This window comes from Thalassophryne amazonica, chromosome 2 (genome assembly GCF_902500255.1).
Source record: "Thalassophryne amazonica chromosome 2, fThaAma1.1, whole genome shotgun sequence".
NCBI lineage: Eukaryota > Metazoa > Chordata > Actinopteri > Batrachoidiformes > Batrachoididae > Thalassophryne > Thalassophryne amazonica.
In genome coordinates this window covers 4948012-4967986 of record NC_047104.1, presented here as the reverse complement: position 1 = coordinate 4967986, position 19975 = coordinate 4948012, and the positions used below count along the sequence as shown (strand labels likewise).

The following is a 19975-nucleotide window of genomic DNA, read 5'->3' as shown; positions in this document are numbered from 1 at the left end:
TAATTTCTGGAGCAGATGAGTACATTTAGAAAACATCACTCTGCACTTCCTTATTTCCGTATCACTCTCTCTCTGCCGAGGTGAAGAAGAATGATTGATGAGATGGGTATTCTGCACATGGGGCACCCAGGAGCGTCCACTCGGCCTGCCTCGTACTGACACGTACACACTGATAGGAGAGTAATTAACCTCAGACTGTGTTAACCCCAGCTGCCCATTAGAAGGACAACAGGATTGATGGGGCTCCCTCAGTCCTTAACAATCTCTACACTTTGTGCACAATTAGCGCACACCGGAAAGCATCACAATGATACGCTGAGGTACCAGAATAGTCCTCAGCCGTTTAACGTTCACACTCGAGTGTAACGTGCATATCCAAAGAAGTTAGTGACAGAAGTCAAACCATTTGAATTTGGCAGGTTTTATGTACGAATTATGGTGCGACAATAATGGACAAATAGGCTCATTTTACCCTTTGTACAATTCTTTGGCATTGTTAAAGTGTCTTTCTGTGGCCAAATAGACAAGGAGCGTTCAAGGAGAAAAGCAAGCCACTCTGTCCTACTTTGCTTGTCTGCACCAGTTTAGACATTTGTAGGTTTTTACTTTTATGTTTCACCTTGAAATTACTTTGTGTCCAACACAAATCAAACTCACAATGTTGCTGTTTGTTTACAGGAGAGACTCAGATGTTTTGTAGTTGGAAGATGTTGAGAATCGTCAGGTACCTCAGTGGAATGAGGATTTGGGCTACCAATATGTAGATCTGGGTTCAATTCCAGGTCACACTACCTGTCTGTGTCCTTGGACAAGACACTTTTTCTGCATTGTCCCAGTCTAACCAGCTGTAAATGGGCACTGGCCTCGGGTGGGGGGCTGACATCTAGGGATATCCAGGGATACAGACCACCACCAGTGGGACTCAGGACCCACCTAGGACTTAGTTTCTCTATTCCGTCATCAATGCTTTAGCCTCCTATTTAAGCGACATGTACACCATTTCTTTTACGTGTTTACAAGAACTCTGAGTGCCTCAAACTGTTGAGGGAGGAAGCGGAAAATAGACAAACAAAGATGATTACCAGCCATAATGTTCGGAGCAAAGCGGATAACAACAAACATCACCTCTGTCACCAGTGCTAACGTGTGGCTCCACAACTTAAGTGGCGCCTGGGCGCCTCCCTAGGAAGGTGTTCCAGGCACGTCCATCTGGGAGGAGACCCCGGGGAAGACACAGGACGAGGTGGAGAGATTCTACCTCCACACTGGCCTGGGACCGCCTCGGGATCCCCCAGTCAGAGGTGGTCAATGTGGCCCAGGAAAGGGAAGTCTGGGGTCCCCTGCTGGAGCTGTTGCCCCCGTGACCCAATCCCAGATAAGCAGTTGAAGATGAGTGAGTGAGTGATGAAGTTGGGCGAGGGCTTTGTGGGAGCTCTGTCGACATTAACTTTGGTGCTGCTTCCCTGTACGTTTGCATCGTGACGGTCTGGAGATGTACAGAACCTTCCCACTGTCACCTGTGTGCTCGCTCTGGGGGTGGGTAAGGTCAGACCTTACTTGTGTGAAGTGCATTGAGGCTGTTTTGTTGTGATTTGGCGCAGTATAAACTAAATAAATTAAATGAATTACAGAGTATGACAGGAAAAGAACAGCGGTGAAGCAATCAGTGCAAAACTGAACCACACGTTTCCTGAACAGAAGCCAGGTGTTGTTCATCCTGATTAAGAGACGGATGTGGGCTTTACTACACCTTGACAACAGCTAATGTAATATACATGAAGAATATCCAACCACCCACCTCGAGAACTCAGCCTCCAAGGCCGTTCTGCATTAGACACGAAGATCTCCAACACACAGCTGAAGCCTTCAGGGTCAGATGGAAACTCTGAAACCTCACAGTTGAGAAGATGAGCGTTTATAACCCGTTAGCTGTAACACTGAGCAAGAAGTCGTGAAGACCAGACGTTTTTGTCCATAAACCAAAGAAATCCAGTTTACTATCAGAGAGGAGCAAAGGAACCAGTCAGGAAATCACAAAATAATCACATTTATGAAGCAGTAATTAAAGAATTTCAGCTTTTTTTTTAACACGTGACTAATCAATTCTCAAAACAGTTGGTGATTAATAATCTATTAATGGTTGCAGCTCTAATTTGAAGGCAAGCGTACTCGGGCCTTGTTCACACTGGCAGTAAAATCCAGTTGATTTGCATATCTGATTTGAATTCAATTTCATGTTGCAAATCTGAGCAGTCAAAAGTTGCATGTAATCCATTTGAAGCCTAGGTGGCTTGAAATCGAATGCAAATTGCATTTTTGCAACTCTGTTTTGGTGTAAACACTGATCAGATTTTGGGTGAGTCTTCATGCCGTGGCGACTCTCCCTCCGCCGCTCAGAGCTGTGTGACAGGAAAAAAAAAGATGCGTGCACACACAAAAGCCCAAAGTAACATCACGGCTAAAATACTCACAGAAGACAGAGTGGAAAAAAGTCATATCAAAGACAAATGTGACTGTGGACTGGGTTTGTCTGACATGTGCGTCACATGCAGCAGCTGCAGGTGTGTGCACCAGGCAGCGCCTCACAGTTGCACCTTAATCTTTTCACAACATTAATACCTTTTAGTCCACACTCTGTGTCTTCTGTGACTGAGTTTTGGACATGAGTTAAGGCACAATCACTTTTTGTATGTGTGCGCGCGTGCTTGTGCACACCCGTCACCCAAAAACAGCACAGACAGATGATGAATATTTGTAAACTCACTATCTGCCGGAATTGCAGCATGTGACCTACAAAGTCATGTGACTGTTTCTGTGTGCGTGACTGCACTGCTTTAGCAATCAATGTGGATAAGAGGCAAATGACGATTGTCACACGGACGCACAGATTGGATCTAGTCACTTGCTGTATATAATGTGGACAATCAGTCATTGACATCAGATTTGCAACAAATCTGATTTGAACAACAAATCTGAACAAAGATTAACTGATTGTGACACCATGCTGCCAAACACGTGAAACTACAATAAAACTTAAAAATAAGAACAGAGGGAAAACTACTTGTGTTTTCCAAACTGCTTCCCCTCAGGGAGCATTGGTGGCTGCTCCCCTAAAGGATTCACTCGTGAGCTTTGATGTTTTGTGCATGAATCCATTTCCTTGTCTCCCACTTGAGCCTGTCATCTAAATAGCAGTGTGCCAGGTTCTGGTGCACACGGCTCTTGAAGACTATGACAGATTAATTTATGCGACACCCAACACGTACACATAATTAATTAAGAGAGTGGGAAGAACGTCTTTGCACCCGAGCCTTACGTTGCATTCAGATTACACACTGTGTAAATAGTACAGAGGAGTTTGATGGTGTCAGGCCGGGCGGCTGCCAGGCTCCCGAAGCGGCTGGACCCACAATGCAGACTCCCAGACTAGGCTTTGGTGTAAAAGAAATCATCGCCTTTATTCCAGGCTTAGGTTCAGTGCACAGGCAATCAAGTAGTGGAGCAGAGGTACATACAGGGTCAGGCAAATACACGGTCATAATCAAGCAGGGTTCAGTGGCACGAGCAAACACAGTTATCCGGGATGAGGCAAAAGGCACAGACAAAAAACACAGAGCAGAATACGGTACACAGCAAGGCGAAACAGGACTGACTACAAAGGCTGGAATGTGTACTAAAGACAACAAACTGGCAGTGAGATGTGAGAATGTGAGGGTTTAAATAAGGAGCAAACAAATCAGGGTGATGTGAAGCAGGTGTGTGGAAGTCTCTAGAAGGGGGCGTGACTGGGGGAGACAAAGATTGTGCACCGTGCAAGATAGTGAAGGAAGGAAATCACAGAGTGGACTAATGAAAGAAACAAAGACACGTGAGCAGGTGCAAGAGCAGGAATGAATGAAAATACAAAGCAGACAGAATCAAAGTGTGAGAGACAAAGACACGAAGCAGTTGCAGTGATGTGAAGTGAGAACATAAACAGATGGGCTAAAGGAAAAAACTGAGAACAGACAGACACCTAGGACCGAATATGATATAATTATGAAGAGAATCAGGACAGAGTATAAACATGAGAATAAATCAGAGAATAAGAAGAAGAAGAAGAAAAATAAATACAAGGACAAAACTAGACAGGAACTGACTCATGACTGGAATATAAAATAAAAGATAACCAGATGACAAATCGAGCAAGGACTAATTAATTAACAGAAAGCAAAACCCGACATAACAGCATAACTGATAATACAAATGAGACAAGCAAAATAAACAAGTGATAAACTAACGATCAATAATGCGAACACAAACCTGCTGAAGAAAACTAGAACAGAACTGAACTTATGGCCAAAGTATAAAAGAAACAAAGCAACAAAATGGCAAAGCAAAAATGTAACAGAGAATAAACACATGATGAAAACAACCAACTAATAAAACAAAGCAGGAGCAGATAGTGATCAAAAGAAAGGGGGGAAAAATAGAATCAAAGCCCCGCTCAGGGTCAAAACGTGACAGATACGCCCCAAATGCACTTTAGGAGTGTGTGCTATCGACAATCAAGATAGGGCCCTTGATTCTAGCAAGGAGTGTTGCTATTTTAGAAACTGAAATGGACACCTGGACACAAGAAGTACAAACTGCTCAGCTCCATTTGTAACCTCTGACCTTTCTATGACCTCTAATCAGGCCTGGAGTTTGTCTCGCTGGCTGATGATTTAATAACTGAGAGAAAATGTTTCACTTCACAGTTTCTGTGTCACTGATCCTAAATTAAAAAAAAAGCAGTGTTGTGATTCATATCAATACATTTTTGTTTCTGATTTTAGTTAGTTAGTTCTATTTCTAAGTGATTGATAAAACACACACACACAGTTTCTCATCACAAAGTTTATTTTTTCGGCCCGGTTACGACGGGTCGGTCATTAAGCTAAAAACGCCTTCCTGTAAAACGGTTTGAAGTGTCGCCGCGTGAACATTTTACATTAAAGGGAAAATCTGTTTGAGGTGTTTGTGGGAGTTTCATGATGTTTCTCTTTTAATTTATTTTATGATTATTTCACGACTCGTGATTTAGAATAATTATACAAGCACAACTAACCGACACAACTGACATAACCGCGTACAAATGTTTGCAGCTCCAATCTGTCTGGTAATAAAAAATATTGCGCGGAGGTATTAAAGCGTCTTTGCTAATAGCTCTTAGAATATCATTCTGTCGGCTTTATGAGCGCCATAGTTGTTGTTTTACAGCCACTCGGGTTTATTTCCTCTCAGATGACAGTTATTCTGACAGCTATTGTGAAGGACAGAAATATGGACCAAATCTGGAAACGTGCTCTTCAGACCGTCACCAGCTGCAGCCCCATTGGTCAGAGCTGCAGTGACATCAGCATGCCACATTAAATAATTTTTTTTATATAATCCTTGGTAGTTTGCAAGTTTTTCCCTCTCCTGCAAACATACTCGTATGTGAGACATCGCTGGTTGTCGAAAGTGACCGTTTGATCCTGTTTTGGTCCACTCCGTGGTGCAGAGCGGCCTGAACGCCGCCGTCAGTGGAATATTTAATGTTGAACTAAATCAGAATAGATCATTTTCAAAAATATGACACTAAATCTCACCGTTTTATTTATGACTTATGTAAAATGACAAATTTGGTTTCCAAAAGTAGGTGGACCCTCACAGGTGTTGAATAGTTTTGCCAGCTGAGAGAAAAGGACAAGTTCAGAATGTTTTATCCCTCTGAACCCCACAACCTCCTGTAGGAGTTTGAAAGCCTTGTTTTCCTTTGTTTAAAAAAAAAAAGCCAAAATTAAACATGACTGTTTAGTCAGAAGCAATCAGAAATAAAAATCATTGGGTTTTCCCATTTCTGAAGGTCCTTGAAGTAGCCACATGCACCAAATGCTTCCAGTGGTCGGAGAGGAATCAGTAAATAATCTAAGTTTAATGGAGTGAAAATTTGTCACTTATTTCTACAGTAGCGGTACAGTGTCGTTAGCGGTTAGTATGTGTTCCTCCCAACAAGGTCACGGGGTCGAGGTCACCTGTGGCCTGTTCTCTTGGTACCTCTGGATGCGCGTCAGACGTCCGACGTAAAATCTGCACTCAACATGCTGAATGATGTTACTTTATTCTACATTGTATCTCATTTAAAAAAAAAAAAAATAACCAAAAATGAGCCATTTGTTTTATCAAGATTCTGTTTAAAATAAATAATAATAATAAAATATGCACTCATCAGAGTGACTGTGACGCTTCGAATGACTGGACAGAGAATAACAGTCACATGACAACATTTCTGCAAGTCTTTGGGCTGCAGGACGGATGAGTGTACGGAAAAAATACCCACCCCCCACCCTGCCTTTTTTTTATATCCCCCAGTACACTTATCTCTGGTTCTTCTATGATTTATGACGCTGTAACTGTGGTAAAGTTTACATAAGAGCTGTGATGCTGTTTTTCATCGAGGTGCTCGACTTGCAGGTGCAGTGAAAAATGAGGCCACAGGGAGTGAACTTGTGATGAGAGAAAAAAAACAAGAAACTCGTCGAGGGTTCAAAGGGTTAAAGATCATAAAATAAAAAGCCTAACTAACTATCAGGTTAATGTTTGCTGATAAATCAGGACTCTTTGTGTGTGTGTGTGTGTGTGTGTGTGTGTGTGTGTGTGTGTGTGTGTGTGTGTGTGTGTGTGTGTGTGTGTGTGTGTGTGTGTGTGTGTGTGTGTGTGTGTGTGTGTGTGTGTGTGTGTGTGTGTGTGTGTTTAGGATCATTCCTTCATCGTGCAGTATAACGACGGGAATGCAGAGGTGGTGTCCATGTGGGTGTGTCGCTGTTTGGAGGAGAGACGAGCTCAGCAAGGGCACCTGTGACCGCCGTGCACGTGCACTGTTCCGCAGAGGGACAAAGAACAAACTGTGACATGCTCTCAGCTTTCAGTGACGCAGAGAAAAGAACGTATCTGCTTACTGACGTGTAACCCCACCCCCACCCCCCAGGCTGTTTAATGCTCTTCGTGCTTCATGATGAGTCAAAACTTCAAAGAAAAATCAGAAATTTTAATTTTAAAAAAAGCCCTTTAATCTTGAAGTGAAAATGCAGAATCTTGATCTATAGTAACCGAGTGTATAAATTAGAGCTCAACCGATACAGATTTTTTTGGGACAATGAGGATATTAGCAAGTAAAACAATTTTTAGGATACCGATATATCTACCGATATTTACAGTTAAGAAATGGTAATTATTCTAAACATTTTATTATCAAACCCAAAGAAATGTAACTGAGGCTCGATGTTTTAAACGTGAGGTTATTAGAAAATAACTATGAATATATAACCAGCCAGCACATTTCACACTGCCTTTGTTCAGATTGGCAGTCGCATACCTGCAAACATTTGAATGTACCAATACGGGACACCCACACATGGCCGCAAGCACCAACAGTGTAACTAGGGGGTTTGAGGGCGTACCTAGACCTGCACAACTGTGGGACAAATGGGTGTCCCACACACACTCATGCGGGACACGGGGTAAATATCACCCAGTGTGGGACATTTTGGCAGCTCTGCAGTCTCAGTGTCGCATTCCTCAGCATATGTATAAAATAGTCTTCTCGTCTATTTTCGCCCTGCCTAGGTGGCGACATAGCGACTGCTTCACTCCTGTCGTTGTAAAACGCCTACCCTGACTGAAAATGAATAACAGTGGCTCAGTTTGTGTGACCAGTGATTGATGGGGGTCCCAGCTTTACTTGACAGCAATGCAAACAATGTTGCCATCTGCTGGACAGACGACATAATGACATAATTTACAACAGCCAAGTGTTTTTCTGCATTGATTATTTGGTAAAGTAAAAGTTTCCATATCAGTAAAAATAACTGATGTGTTCATAAAAAGGCTCCTATCAGCCGATATTATCCGATATATCGGTCGGGCTCTCATATAAATAGTGAATCATCGCTTTTACAGACAGCTGTCTTTTGACAATTCTGGGAATATGATGTTCCAACCCTGGAAATCCGGTCATTTCTGCAAGAACGTTGCTAAATGTCGGATATTTTCAGAATCACTGAAACATGTGACCACGTGTCTCCTTAAGAACTACGACTTCCACAGCTTCTTAAAGGATGTCAACTATAATTTAGAAGACAATTTGTTGTCTGTATAATTTGGATCCGACGGATAAATTTCAGATTATAGAGCATAAGTTTCTCAAAATATTTTTTTAAATCTGAATTTCATGTCATAAAGCAGTAAATGCAACTGTAAGAGGATTTGTACTGTGGTTGTGTTAATTGTTTCCTTGTACAGCTTTAATCCCACTCAGATGAAGCAGGTTCGCATCCCACTGTGACAAACGGAGACCACGTTCCTTGTGACCTTGTTTTGAGTTGCTGAGTTTTGTTTTTTCTTCTTCTTTCTTTCTTTGTTTTTTCTAGCGGTGTGTTCTTGTGTCCGAGTTGAAGTCTGGTCTTCACACCGACGCGACGCTCTTCTCCGTGACCTTTTTTGACACTGGTTCCCAGCTTCAAGCATTCATATTAATCCCTTCATAACGCCAACAACTTGAGCTAATTTTACAAAACACATTGATTCAAGAGATAAACTAACGTCTGACACAACACGAGTCAGACGCTGGACCTGAGGACTGCGGACTTTGGCAGCTCAGACTTCAGTGTTGGTGGATCCATTCTAAGAAAAACACCAAGAAACGGCTTTTCAGCATGAATTTGTTTGGACCCAAAAAGTGCTGAAGAGTCGCTGACATTCTTGTCGTCACAGTGCTGATTGTTTGGATCTGGTGTTTATGTGGGCGGGGTGTTGGGTCAGTTTGTAGAAACCAGTGTCTTGGTGCCTTTGTTGGTGAGGAAATGTTGACTTCGTGGACGATGGTGTGACCTCTCAGGAATCAGTGGAGAGTCTGACTGCAGCACCGGAGAAGATCAGTGACAAATCAGAGTGTCTGAGTTTGTGACGGTCCTGGATCAAGACAAACATTCAGGTTTTTAACGACTTCCTGGATTCAGCCATCATACAGTAGTGTTCAGAATAATAGTAGTGCTGTGTGACTCAAAAGATTAATCCAGGTTTTGAGTATATTTCTTATTGTTACATGGGAAACAAGGTACCAGTAGATTCAGTAGATTCTCACAAATCCAACAAGACCAAGCATTCATGATATGCACACTCTTAAGGCTATGAAATTGGGCTATTAGTAAAAAAAAAAGTAGAAAAGGGGGTGTTCACAATAATAGTAGCATCTGCTGTTGACGCTACAAACTCAAAACTATTATGTTCAAACTGGTTTTTTATCAATCCTATGAATCAATAAACTAGTATTTAGTTGTATAACCACAGTTTTTCATGATTTCTTCGCATCTGCGAGGCATTAATTTTGTTGGTTTGGAACCAAGATTTTGCTGGTTTACTAGTGTGCTTGAGGTCATTGTCTTATTGAAACACCCATTTCAAGGGCATGTCCTCTTCAGCATAAGGCAACATGACCTCTTCAAGTATTTTGACATATCCAAACTGATCCATGATACCTGGTATGCGATATATAGGCCCAACACCATAGTAGGAGAAACATGCCCATATCATGATGCTTGCACCACCATGCTTCACTGTCTTCACTGTGAACTGTGACTTGAATTCAGAGTTTGGGGGTCGTCTCACAAACTGTCTGCGGCCCTTGGACCTAAAAAGAACAAGTTTACTCTCATCAGTCCACAAAATATTCCTCCATTTCTCTTTAGGCCAGTTGATGTGTTCTTTGGCAAATTGTAACCTCTTCTGCATTCAGTCAGTGAGTTTGTCAATTTTCACACTCATGCACACTCTTAAGGCTATGAAATTGGGCTATTAGTAAAAAAAAAGTAGAAAAGGGGGTGTTCACAATAATAGTAGTGTGGCATTCAGTCAGTGAGTTCTGTTGAACAAACAGGTGTGAATCAGGTGTCCCCTATTTAAGGATGAAGCCAGCACCTGTTGAACATGCTTTTCTCTTTGAAAGCCTGAGGAAAATGGGACATTCAAGACATTGTTCAGAAGAACAGCGTAGTTTGTTTAAAAAGTTGATTGGAGAGGGGAAAACTTATACGCAGGTGCAAAAAATTATAGGCTGTTCATCTACAGTGATCTCCAATGCTTTAAAATGGACAAAAATAAAACAGAGACGTGTGGAAGAAAATGGAAAACAACCATCAAAATGGATAGAAGAATAACCAGAATGGCAAAAGCTCACCCACTGATCAGCTCCAGGATGATCAAAGACAGTCTGGAGTTACCTGTAAGTGCTGTGACAGTTAGAAGACGCCTGTGTGAAGCTAATTTATTTGCAAGAATCCCCCCCAAAGTCCCTCTGTTAAATAAGACATGTGCAGAAGAGGTTACAATTTGCCAAAGAACACATCAACTGGCCTAAAGAGAAATGGAGGAATATTTTGTGGACTGATGAGAGTAAAATTGTTCTTTTTGGGTCCAAGGGCCGCAGACAGTTTGTGAGACGACCCCCAAACTCTGAATTCAAGCCACAGTTCACAGTGAAGACAGTGAAGCATGGTGGTGCAAGCATCATGATATGGGCATGTTTCTCCTACTATGGTGTTGGGCCTATATATCACATACCAGGTATCATGGATCAGTTTGGATATGTCAAAATACTTGAAGAGGTCATGTTGCCTTATGCTGAAGAGGTCATGCCCTTGAAATGGGTGTTTCAACAAGACAATGACCCCAAGCACACTAGTAAACCAGCAAAATCTTGGTTCCAACCCATCAAAATTAATGCCTCGCAGACGTGAAGAAATCATGAAAAACTGTGGTTATATAACTAAATACTAGTTTAGTGATTCACAGGATTGATTAAAAAAAAGCAGTTTGAACATAATAGTTTTGAGTTTGTAGCGTCAACAGCAGATGCTACTATTATTGTGAACACCCCCTTTTCTACTTTTTTTTTTTTACTAATAGCCCAATTTCATAGCCTTAAGAGTGTGCATATCATGAATGCTTGGTCTTGTTGGATTTGTGAGAATCTACTGAATCTACTGGTACCTTGTTTCCCATGTACCAATAAGAAATATACTCAAAACCTGGATTAATCTTTTTAGTCACATAGCACTACTATTATTCTGAACACTACTGTATGTGGGGAAAGAGCTGAACTTGTAGAGACATTTGCTTATCTCAGCAGTGATCCAGAGACACCTTGGAGGTGCGTCACTGGACAGAGGTGTTTAGTGTTGCCAATATCATTGCAGGAGAATGAAGGTCCAAGTCTTTAGGGTCCTGGTGCTGCCTGTCTCACTGTGTGGTTGTAAGACTTGGACTCTGACCAGTGACCTAAGGCCAAAGACATCCAGGTCTTTGGTACCAGGTGTCTTTGGAGGATCCTTGCGTACCGCTGGAATGACTTTGTGTCAAGCAAGCAGTTACTTTGGGAAACTCGGATCAGGAAAATCACTTCCATTTTCAGGGAGCATCAGCTTCAACACTTTGTTTCTCTGGTCCTGATCCAGTACACAGGTGCCTCAGTGTTGAGGACCCCACTGACTGTAAAAGAACCAAGAACACACCCATCTTTCACCTGGCTGCGGCAGAGAGACTAAATTTTGGGAGGTGGAATCGACCGGTTGCCTGCCCAAGTGGTTGCCATCCAGGACCTGGAACAGTTCCATGATGTAGTGGATGCAGCACCGACACCTGCTCCCACACCTGATGTCTACCAGAAGTCATGGTCACTTGACTAAAGTGGACGATACTGTCAAAATGGCACCACTTGATCACGTTGTAGACAGTTTCTGAAACAGCGCCGACTGTTGACGAGATGATGGAAATGCGGCTTAAGTGATGATTGAGTGACAGGCATGAATGTTCACCCACCAAAGACATCTTTTCAGTTTGTCCACAAGTGACAAAACAAAACATGGCAGTGATTATTACCAGTGGCGCTTTTTCTTCTGTGGATGAGTTTTAAAATGACTTTATGTTACAGTGCCACCAAGTGTTCATAAGTGAAAGCATTTATGAAAGAGGACGAGAAATTTGCAAAATGAGAGAGGACGAGAACTTTTCACGCACAGATGGAGCAGGACAGTGTCCTGTGTGTCCAAACGGGCCTCTAATTCCCATTTCCTCTGAAAACGTTAATGTTCATGATGGCTAACGCATCTTCAACGTTTCAGACACTTTTTGGTGACACACCTCCAAACCTTCAGCGATTAAAGACAATGTGGGCAAATAGAAGGGCGGGGTAGTGTTGACATCAAATGAAGCAAAGTTTGGCACAAACTTTATCTTAAATTAAAAATCTAAAATCGCACTGACTTTACTCCTGATTATTAAATTGTTCATTAACCTTTGAACAGGAGTTCAGATAAACGGTCAAGTTCACATCGTGTGATTCCACATGCACATGGCGTGGAGGCGGAACTTCATAAAGGGTGTACATAGTATTGCAGGATGTCGTTTCATGAAGCAGGTTTCTGAGGCATGTGTCAGACTGTCCCACATCATGTGAGTTCTAAAAGTGAAGCATTGCTTCACTCTTTTGAATGTATCAAAGGTTGAATCCCAAGTTAAAGAGGTTTGAGCTGATCTGCAGTCAGTGATTCTTTGAGTCAGAAAAACTGAAGCGATGTTGGTTTGGAAGGGAATCAGAGAGATTCTGGTTTTGTACCGTTAGTGTTTTAATTTTGAACTGTTTATTTTTGTGGATCTTGTTTGTATTTTATTTTCTTACGGCACTGAGAAAAGGTCAATGTTAAGAATTTCACTGTACAAAATAACAACAATAAAGTTTTGAATCTTTGAGTTCAAAACAACTGAAATTTTCTTCTTCTTTCGGCTGCTCCCATTAGGGGGCGCCACAGCAGATCAGTTGTTTCTATCTCACCCTGTGTGTTGGGGGGGGGGGGGGGGGTTTGACTGGCCAAGATACTGTTTGTGTGTTTTGTGTATACTTTGGGTGGTTTGTGGGGGGCGTGTCTGAGGCTGTGATGATGGATGAAGCATCTCTCACCCTCCACTGTCATCATGCCAACCCCATGCACCTGATGAGCAGTTCATGTGCAGATCTAGAGGACTACCAGCTGAAGAGGATGTACCTGATGAGCAGTTCACGTGTAGAGCTAAAGGACTACCAGCTGAAGTGGATATCCTGATCAGCAGTTCACGTGCAGTTCCAAAGGACTTCCAGCTGAAGTAGATATCCTAATGATGTACTACATTTAAGCCATGACTGCTCTGTGTAAGGTGCTGGGGACTCAACCTTGTTGCTGCTGTGTGACGATTGTTTATCTAACATTGTGACGCTGAGGATCGCTCCAGGTTTGACGCTCTGTGCCTGTTAAGGAGATGGGTGAGGGACATGCTCCATCAGCACACTTCAGAGGTAACTAAAGCTGTGAATGACTTTGAGTAATTAACAATAGTAATTTGGCGTTTTGTACACAGCTATATTTGAGCTACTCTGATAATTGTGTAAATTCGCTCTTCACGGCCGTGGCGTGCGGATTGATGGTCCTCCACGGGCTGTGAGAGCTGTTTCTGTAATTTGAGTCTGAATTAGAACCTGAATGTGTTTGCTGATGGTGTGAACCCTAAACAGTATTTGTGTGAACAGTGTTGACTTATCTCGCCTCTCATCCTTAACAGGCGCTGTCCGATTCATTAACCACCTGGGGGGTGCCGGCGGGAATTTCTGGGTCCAGAACTGTCGGGCTCCAATCCCTTGGGCGCTAGGAAGAGCGCGTCGTCCTCCACCCCGCCAGGCTGTTAATTCACTTTTTGTTTATATTTGCACTTGAAATAAATCTGTTATGTTCTTTGGAACCGCTCTCTGTTTCTTTAGCGCTGGGTCCTTGTCAGACGCTGGTTCGCTCCTCTAACCTGTCCTGTGTATCTTCATCTGTCCCACCAACCACCTGCATGTCCTCCCTCAGCACATCCATAAACCTCCTCTTTGGTCTCCCTCTTCTCCTCCTGCCTGGTGGCTCCATCCTCAGCATCCTTCGCCCTATATACCCTGGGTCCCTCCTCTGCACATGTCCAAACCATCTCAATCTCGCCTCTCTGACTTTGTCTCCAAACCGTCCCACCTGAGCTGTCCCTCTGATATGTTCATTCCTAATCTTGTCCATTCTTGTCACTCCCAAAGAGAATCTCAACATCTTCAGCTCTGCCACCTCCAGCTCTGCCTCCTGTCTTTTTGTTAGTGCCACTGTCTCTAAACCATACAACATAGCTGGTCTCACTACTGTCTTGTAAACTTTCCCCTTCACTCTTGCTGATATTCTTCTGTCACAAATCACTCCTGCCACCTTTCTCCACCCACTCCACCCTGCCTGCACTCTCTTCTTCACCTCTCTACCACACTCTCCATTACTTTGAACAGTTGACCCCAAGTACTTAAACTCATCTACTTTCACTTCTGCTCCTTGTAACTGCACTATTCCACTGGGCTCCCTCTCATTCACACACATGGACTCAGTCTTGCGCCTACTGACTTTCATTCCCCTTCTCTCCAGAGCATATCTCCACCTCTCCAAGCTAGACTCAACCTGCTCTCTACTCTCACTACAGAGCACAATATCATCTGCAAACATCATCATCTGTCTGATCTCATCACCACTGCAAACAAGAAAGGTCTCAGAGCTGATCCTTGGTGTAATCCCATCTCCACCTTGAATGAATCAGTCATTCCTACTGCGCATCTCACCGCTGTCACACTGTCCTTGTACATGTCCTGTTTTTATATATACATTTTCAGAAATTTCAAAAAATATATTTCCCATGTTGTCATTATGGGGTGTTGTGAGTATAATCTTGAGGAGAAATATGTATTTACTCCATTTTGGAATAAGGCTGTAATGTAACAAAATGTGGAAAAAGTGAAGCGCTGTGAATACTTTGCAGATACAACGTAGCTCCTTCTGGCCTTCTCGATACTTCTCCATCAGTATTCTCAGAGAAAACATTGCATCTCGATACTTCATCAGTATTCTCAGAGAAAACATTGCATCTGTAGTGCTCTTTCTTGGCATGAAACCATATCGCTGCTCACAGATCTTCACCTGTTTTCTAAGTCCAGCTTCTGCTCCTCTTTCCCATAATTTAATAATGTGGCTGATCAGCTTTATACCTCTGTAGTTACTGCAGCTCTGCACATCACCCTTGTTCTTGAAAATAGGAACCAGCACACTTCGTCTCCGCTCCTCAGGCATCCTCTCACTTTCCAAGAAAGATCCTCTCACTTTCTCACTTTTTTTAATTAAACAATCTGTTTAGAAACTCTACTGCCATCTCTCCTAGACATTTCCATGCCTCCACTGGAATGTCATCTGGACCAACTGCGTTTCCACTCTTCATCCTCTTCATAGCAGCCCTCACTTCTTCCTTACTAATCTCTTGTATTTCCTGATTTATTCTCTCCACATCATCCAGCCTTTCTCTCTCTCATTTTCTTCATTCATCAGCTCCTCAGAATATTCTCTCCACCTTCTCAACACACTCTTACCATCTGCATCTTTTACCACGCTAATCTTCTGCAGATCCTTTTCATCCCTTTGTCAGCCCAGTTGGTACAAGTCCTTTTCGCCTTCCTTACTATTCAACTTCTTGTAGTAAGTCCCTTCGGCTACTCCCTTGCACTCAGGGTCGCCACAGCAAATCCAAGGTGAATCTGCATGTTGAATTGGCACAAGTTTTACGCCGGATGTCCTTCCTGATGCAACTCCACATTACATGGAGAAATGTGGCAGGGGTGGGATTTGAACCCGGAACCTTCTGCTCTGAAACCAAGCGCATTTACCACTTGGCCACCACCCCTGCTTACTATTCAACTTCTTGTACAGCTCGTTAAATTTCAATTTAGCGGTTTCCTAATAAAATGAATTAAAATCAATCAATCAATCAATTTTTTTTTTATATAGCGCCAAATCACAACAAACAGTTGCCCCAAGGCGCTTTATATTGTAAGGCAAGGCCATACAATAATGATGTAAAACCCCAACGGTCAAAACGACCCCCTGTGAGCAAGCACTTGGCTACAGTGGGAAGGAAAAACTCCCTTTTAACAGGAAGAAACCTCCAGCAGAACCAGGCTCAGGGAGGGGCAGTCTTCTGCTGGGACTGGTTGGGGCTGAGGGAGAGAACCAGGAAAAAGATATGCTGTGGAGGGGAGCAGAGATTGATCACTAATGATTAAATGCAGAGTGGTGCATACAGAGCAAAAAGAGAAAGAAACAGTGCATCATGGGAACCCCCCAGCAGTCTACGTCTATAGCAGCATAACTAAGGGATGGTTCAGGGTCACCTGATCCAGCCCTAACTATAAGCTTTAGCAAAAAGGAAAGTTTTAAGCCTAATCTTAAAAGTAGAGAGGGTGTCTGTCTCCCTGATCTGAATTGGGAGCTGGTTCCACAGGAGAGGAGCCTGAAAGCTGAAGGCTCTGCCTCCCATTCTACTCTTACAAACCCTAGGAACTACAAGTAAGCCTGCAGTCTGAGAGCGAAGCGCTCTATTGGGGTGATATGGTACTACGAGGTCCCTAAGATAAGATGGGACCTGATTATTCAAAACCTTATAAGTATGAAGAAGAATTTTAAATTCTATTCTAGAATTAACAGGAAGCCAATGAAGAGAGGCCAATATGGGTGAGATATGCTCTCTCCTTCTAGTCCCCGTCAGCACTCTAGCTGCAGCATTTTGAATTAACTGAAGGCTTTTTAGGGAACTTTTAGGACAACCTGATAATAATGAATTACAATAGTCCAGCCTAGAGGAAATAAATGCATGAATTAGTTTTTCAGCATCACTCTGAGACAAGACCTTTCTGATTTTAGAGATATTGCGTAAATGCAAAAAAGCAGTCCTACATATTTGTTTAATATGCGCTTTGAATGACATATCCTGATCAAAAATGACTCCAAGATTTCTCACAGTATTACTAGAGGTCAGGGTAATGCCATCCAGAGTAAGGATCTGGTTAGACACCATGTTTCTAAGATTTGTGGGGCCAAGTACAATAACTTCAGTTTTATCTGAGTTTAAAAGCAGGAAATTAGAGGTCATCCATGTCTTTATGTCTGTAAGACAATCCTGCAGTTTAGCTCATTGGTGTGTGTCCTCTGGCTTCATGGATAGATAAAGCTGGGTATCATCTGCGTAACAATGAAAATTTAAGCAATACCGTCTAATAATACTGCCTAAGGGAAGCATATATAAAGTGAATAAAATTGGTCCTAGCACAGAACCTTGTGGAACTCCATAATTAACTTTAGTCTGTGAAGAAGATTCCCCATTTACATGAACAAATTGTAATCTATTAGACAAATATGATTCAAACCACCGCAGCGCAGTGCCTTTAATACCTATGGCATGCTCTAATCTCTGTAATAAAATTTTATGGTCAACAGTATCAAAAGCAGCACTGAGGTCTAACAGAACAAGCACAGAGATGAGTCCACTGTCCGAGGCCATAAGAAGATCATTTGTAACCTTCACTAATGCTGTTTCTGTACTATGATGAATTCTAAAACCTGACTGAAACTCTTCAAATAGACCATTCCTCTGCAGATGATCAGTTAGCTGTTTTACAACTACCCTTTCAAGAATTTTTGAGAGAAAAGGAAGGTTGGAGATTGGCCTATAATTAGCTAAGATAGCTGGGTCAAGTGATGGCTTTTTAAGTAATGGTTTAATTACTGCCACCTTAAAAGCCTGTGGTACATAGCCAACTAACAAAGATAGATTGATCATATTTAAGATCGAAGCATTAAATAATGGTAGGGCTTCCTTGAGCAGCCTGGTAGGAATGGGGTCTAATAAACATGTTGATGGTTTGGATGAAGTAACTAATGAAAATAACTCAGACAGAACAATCGGAGAGAAAGAGTCTAACCAAATACCGGCATCACTGAAAGCAGCCAAAGATAACGATACGTCTTTGGGATGGTTATGAGTAATTTTTTCTCTAATAGTTAAAATTTTGTTAGCAAAGAAAGTCATGAACTCATTACTAATTAAAGATAATGGAATACTCAGCTCAATAGAGCTCTGACTCTTTGTCAGCCTGGCTACAGTGCTGAAAAGAAACCTGGGGTTGTTCTTATTTTCTTCAATTAGTGATGAGTAGAAAGATGTCCTAGCTTTACGGAGGGCTTTTTTATAGAGCAACAGACTCTTTTTCCAGGCTAAGTGAAGATCTTCTAAATTAGTGAGACACCATTTCCTCTCCAACTTACGGGTTATCTGCTTTAAGCTACGAGTTTGAGAGTTATACCATGGAGTCAGACACTTCTGATTTAAAGCTCTCTTTTTCAGAGGAGCTACAGCATCCAAAGTTGTCTTCAATGAGGATGTAAAACTATTGACGAGATACTCTATCTCCCTTACAGAGTTTAGGTAGCTACTCTGCACTGTATTGTTATATGGCATTAGAGAACATAAAGAAGGAATCATATCCTTAAACCTAGTTACAGCGCTTTCTGAAAGACTTCTAGTGTAATGAAACTTATTCCCTACTGCTGGGTAGTCCATCAGAGTAAATGTAAATGTTATTAAAAAATGATCAGACAGAAGGGAGTTTTCAGGGAACACTGCTAAGTCTTCTATTTCCATACCATAAGTCAGAACAAGATCTAAGATATGATTAAAGTGGTGGGTGGACTCATTTACTTTTTGAGCAAAGCCAATAGAGTCTAATAATAGATTAAATGCAGTGTTGAGGCTGTCATTCTCAGCATCTGTGTGGATGTTAAAATCGCCCACTATAATTATCTTATCTGAGCTAAGCACTAAGTCAGACAAAAGGTCTGAAAATTTACAGAGAAACTCACAGTAACGACCAGGTGGACGATAGATAATAACAAATAAAACTGGTTTTTGGGACTTCCAATTTGGATGGACAAGACTAAGAGACAAGCTTTCAAATGAATTAAAGCTCTGTCTGGGTTTTTGATTAATTAATAAGCTGGAATGGAAGATTGCTGCTAATCCACCGCCCCGGCCCGTGCTACGAGCATTCTGACAGTTAGTGTGACTCGGGGGTGTTGACTCATTTAAACTAACATATTCATCCTGCTGTAACCAGGTTTCTGTTAGGCAGAATAAATCAATATGTTGATCAATTATTATATCATTTACCAACAGGGACTTAGAAGAGAGAGACCTAATGTTTAATAGACCACATTTAACTGTTTTAGTCTGTGGTGCAGTTGAAGGTGCTATATTATTTTTTCTTTTTGAATTTTTATGCTTAAATAGATTTTTGCTGGTTATTGGTAGTCTGGGAGCAGGCACCGTCTCTACGGGGATGGGGTAATGAGGGGATGGCAGGGGGAGAGAAGCTGCAGAGAGGTGTGTAAGACTACAACTCTGCTTCCTGGTCCCAACCCTGGATAGTCACGGTTTGGAGGATTTAAGAAAATTAGCCAGATTTCTAGAAATGAGAGCTGCTCCATCCAAAGTGGGATGGATGCCGTCTCTCCTAACAAGACCAGGTTTTCCCCAGAAGCTTTGCCAATTATCTATGAAGCCCACCTCATTTTTTGGACACCACTCAGACAGCCAGCAATTCAAGGAGAACATGCGGCTAAACATGTCACTCCCGGTCTGATTGGGGAGGGGCCCAGAGAAAACTACAGAGTCCGACATTGTTTTTGCAAAGTTACACACCGATTTAATGTTAATTTTAGTGACCTCCGATTGGCGTAACCGGGTGTCATTACTGCCGACGTGAATTACAATCTTACCAAATTTACGCTTAGCCTTAACCAGCAGTTTCAAATTTCCTTCAATGTCGCCTGCTCTGGCCCCCGGAAGACAATTGACTATGGTTGCTGGTGTCGCTAACTTCACATTTCTCAAAACAGAGTCGCCAATAACCAGAGTTTGATCCTCGGCGGGTGTGTCGTCGAGTGGGGAAAAACGGTTAGAAATGTGAACGGGTTGGCGGTGTACACGGGGCTTCTGTTTAGGG

At 42.3% G+C, this 19975-nt stretch overlaps 1 protein-coding gene across 2 annotated transcripts in view; it reads left to right on the top strand.

Moving 5' to 3' along the window:
- Positions 1 to 7089, top strand: part of map2k5 (mitogen-activated protein kinase kinase 5) — a 171874-nt gene extending 164785 nt beyond the window's left edge. For both annotated transcript variants that reach the window (XM_034183198.1, XM_034183191.1), the window contains one exon: positions 6761 to 7089. In XM_034183198.1, the coding sequence (XP_034039089.1) occupies positions 6761 to 6865 (105 nt within the window). In that variant the 3' untranslated portion in view covers positions 6866 to 7089. The remainder of the gene's footprint in view (positions 1 to 6760) is intronic.
- The last annotated feature ends 12886 nt before the right edge of the window (positions 7090 to 19975 follow it).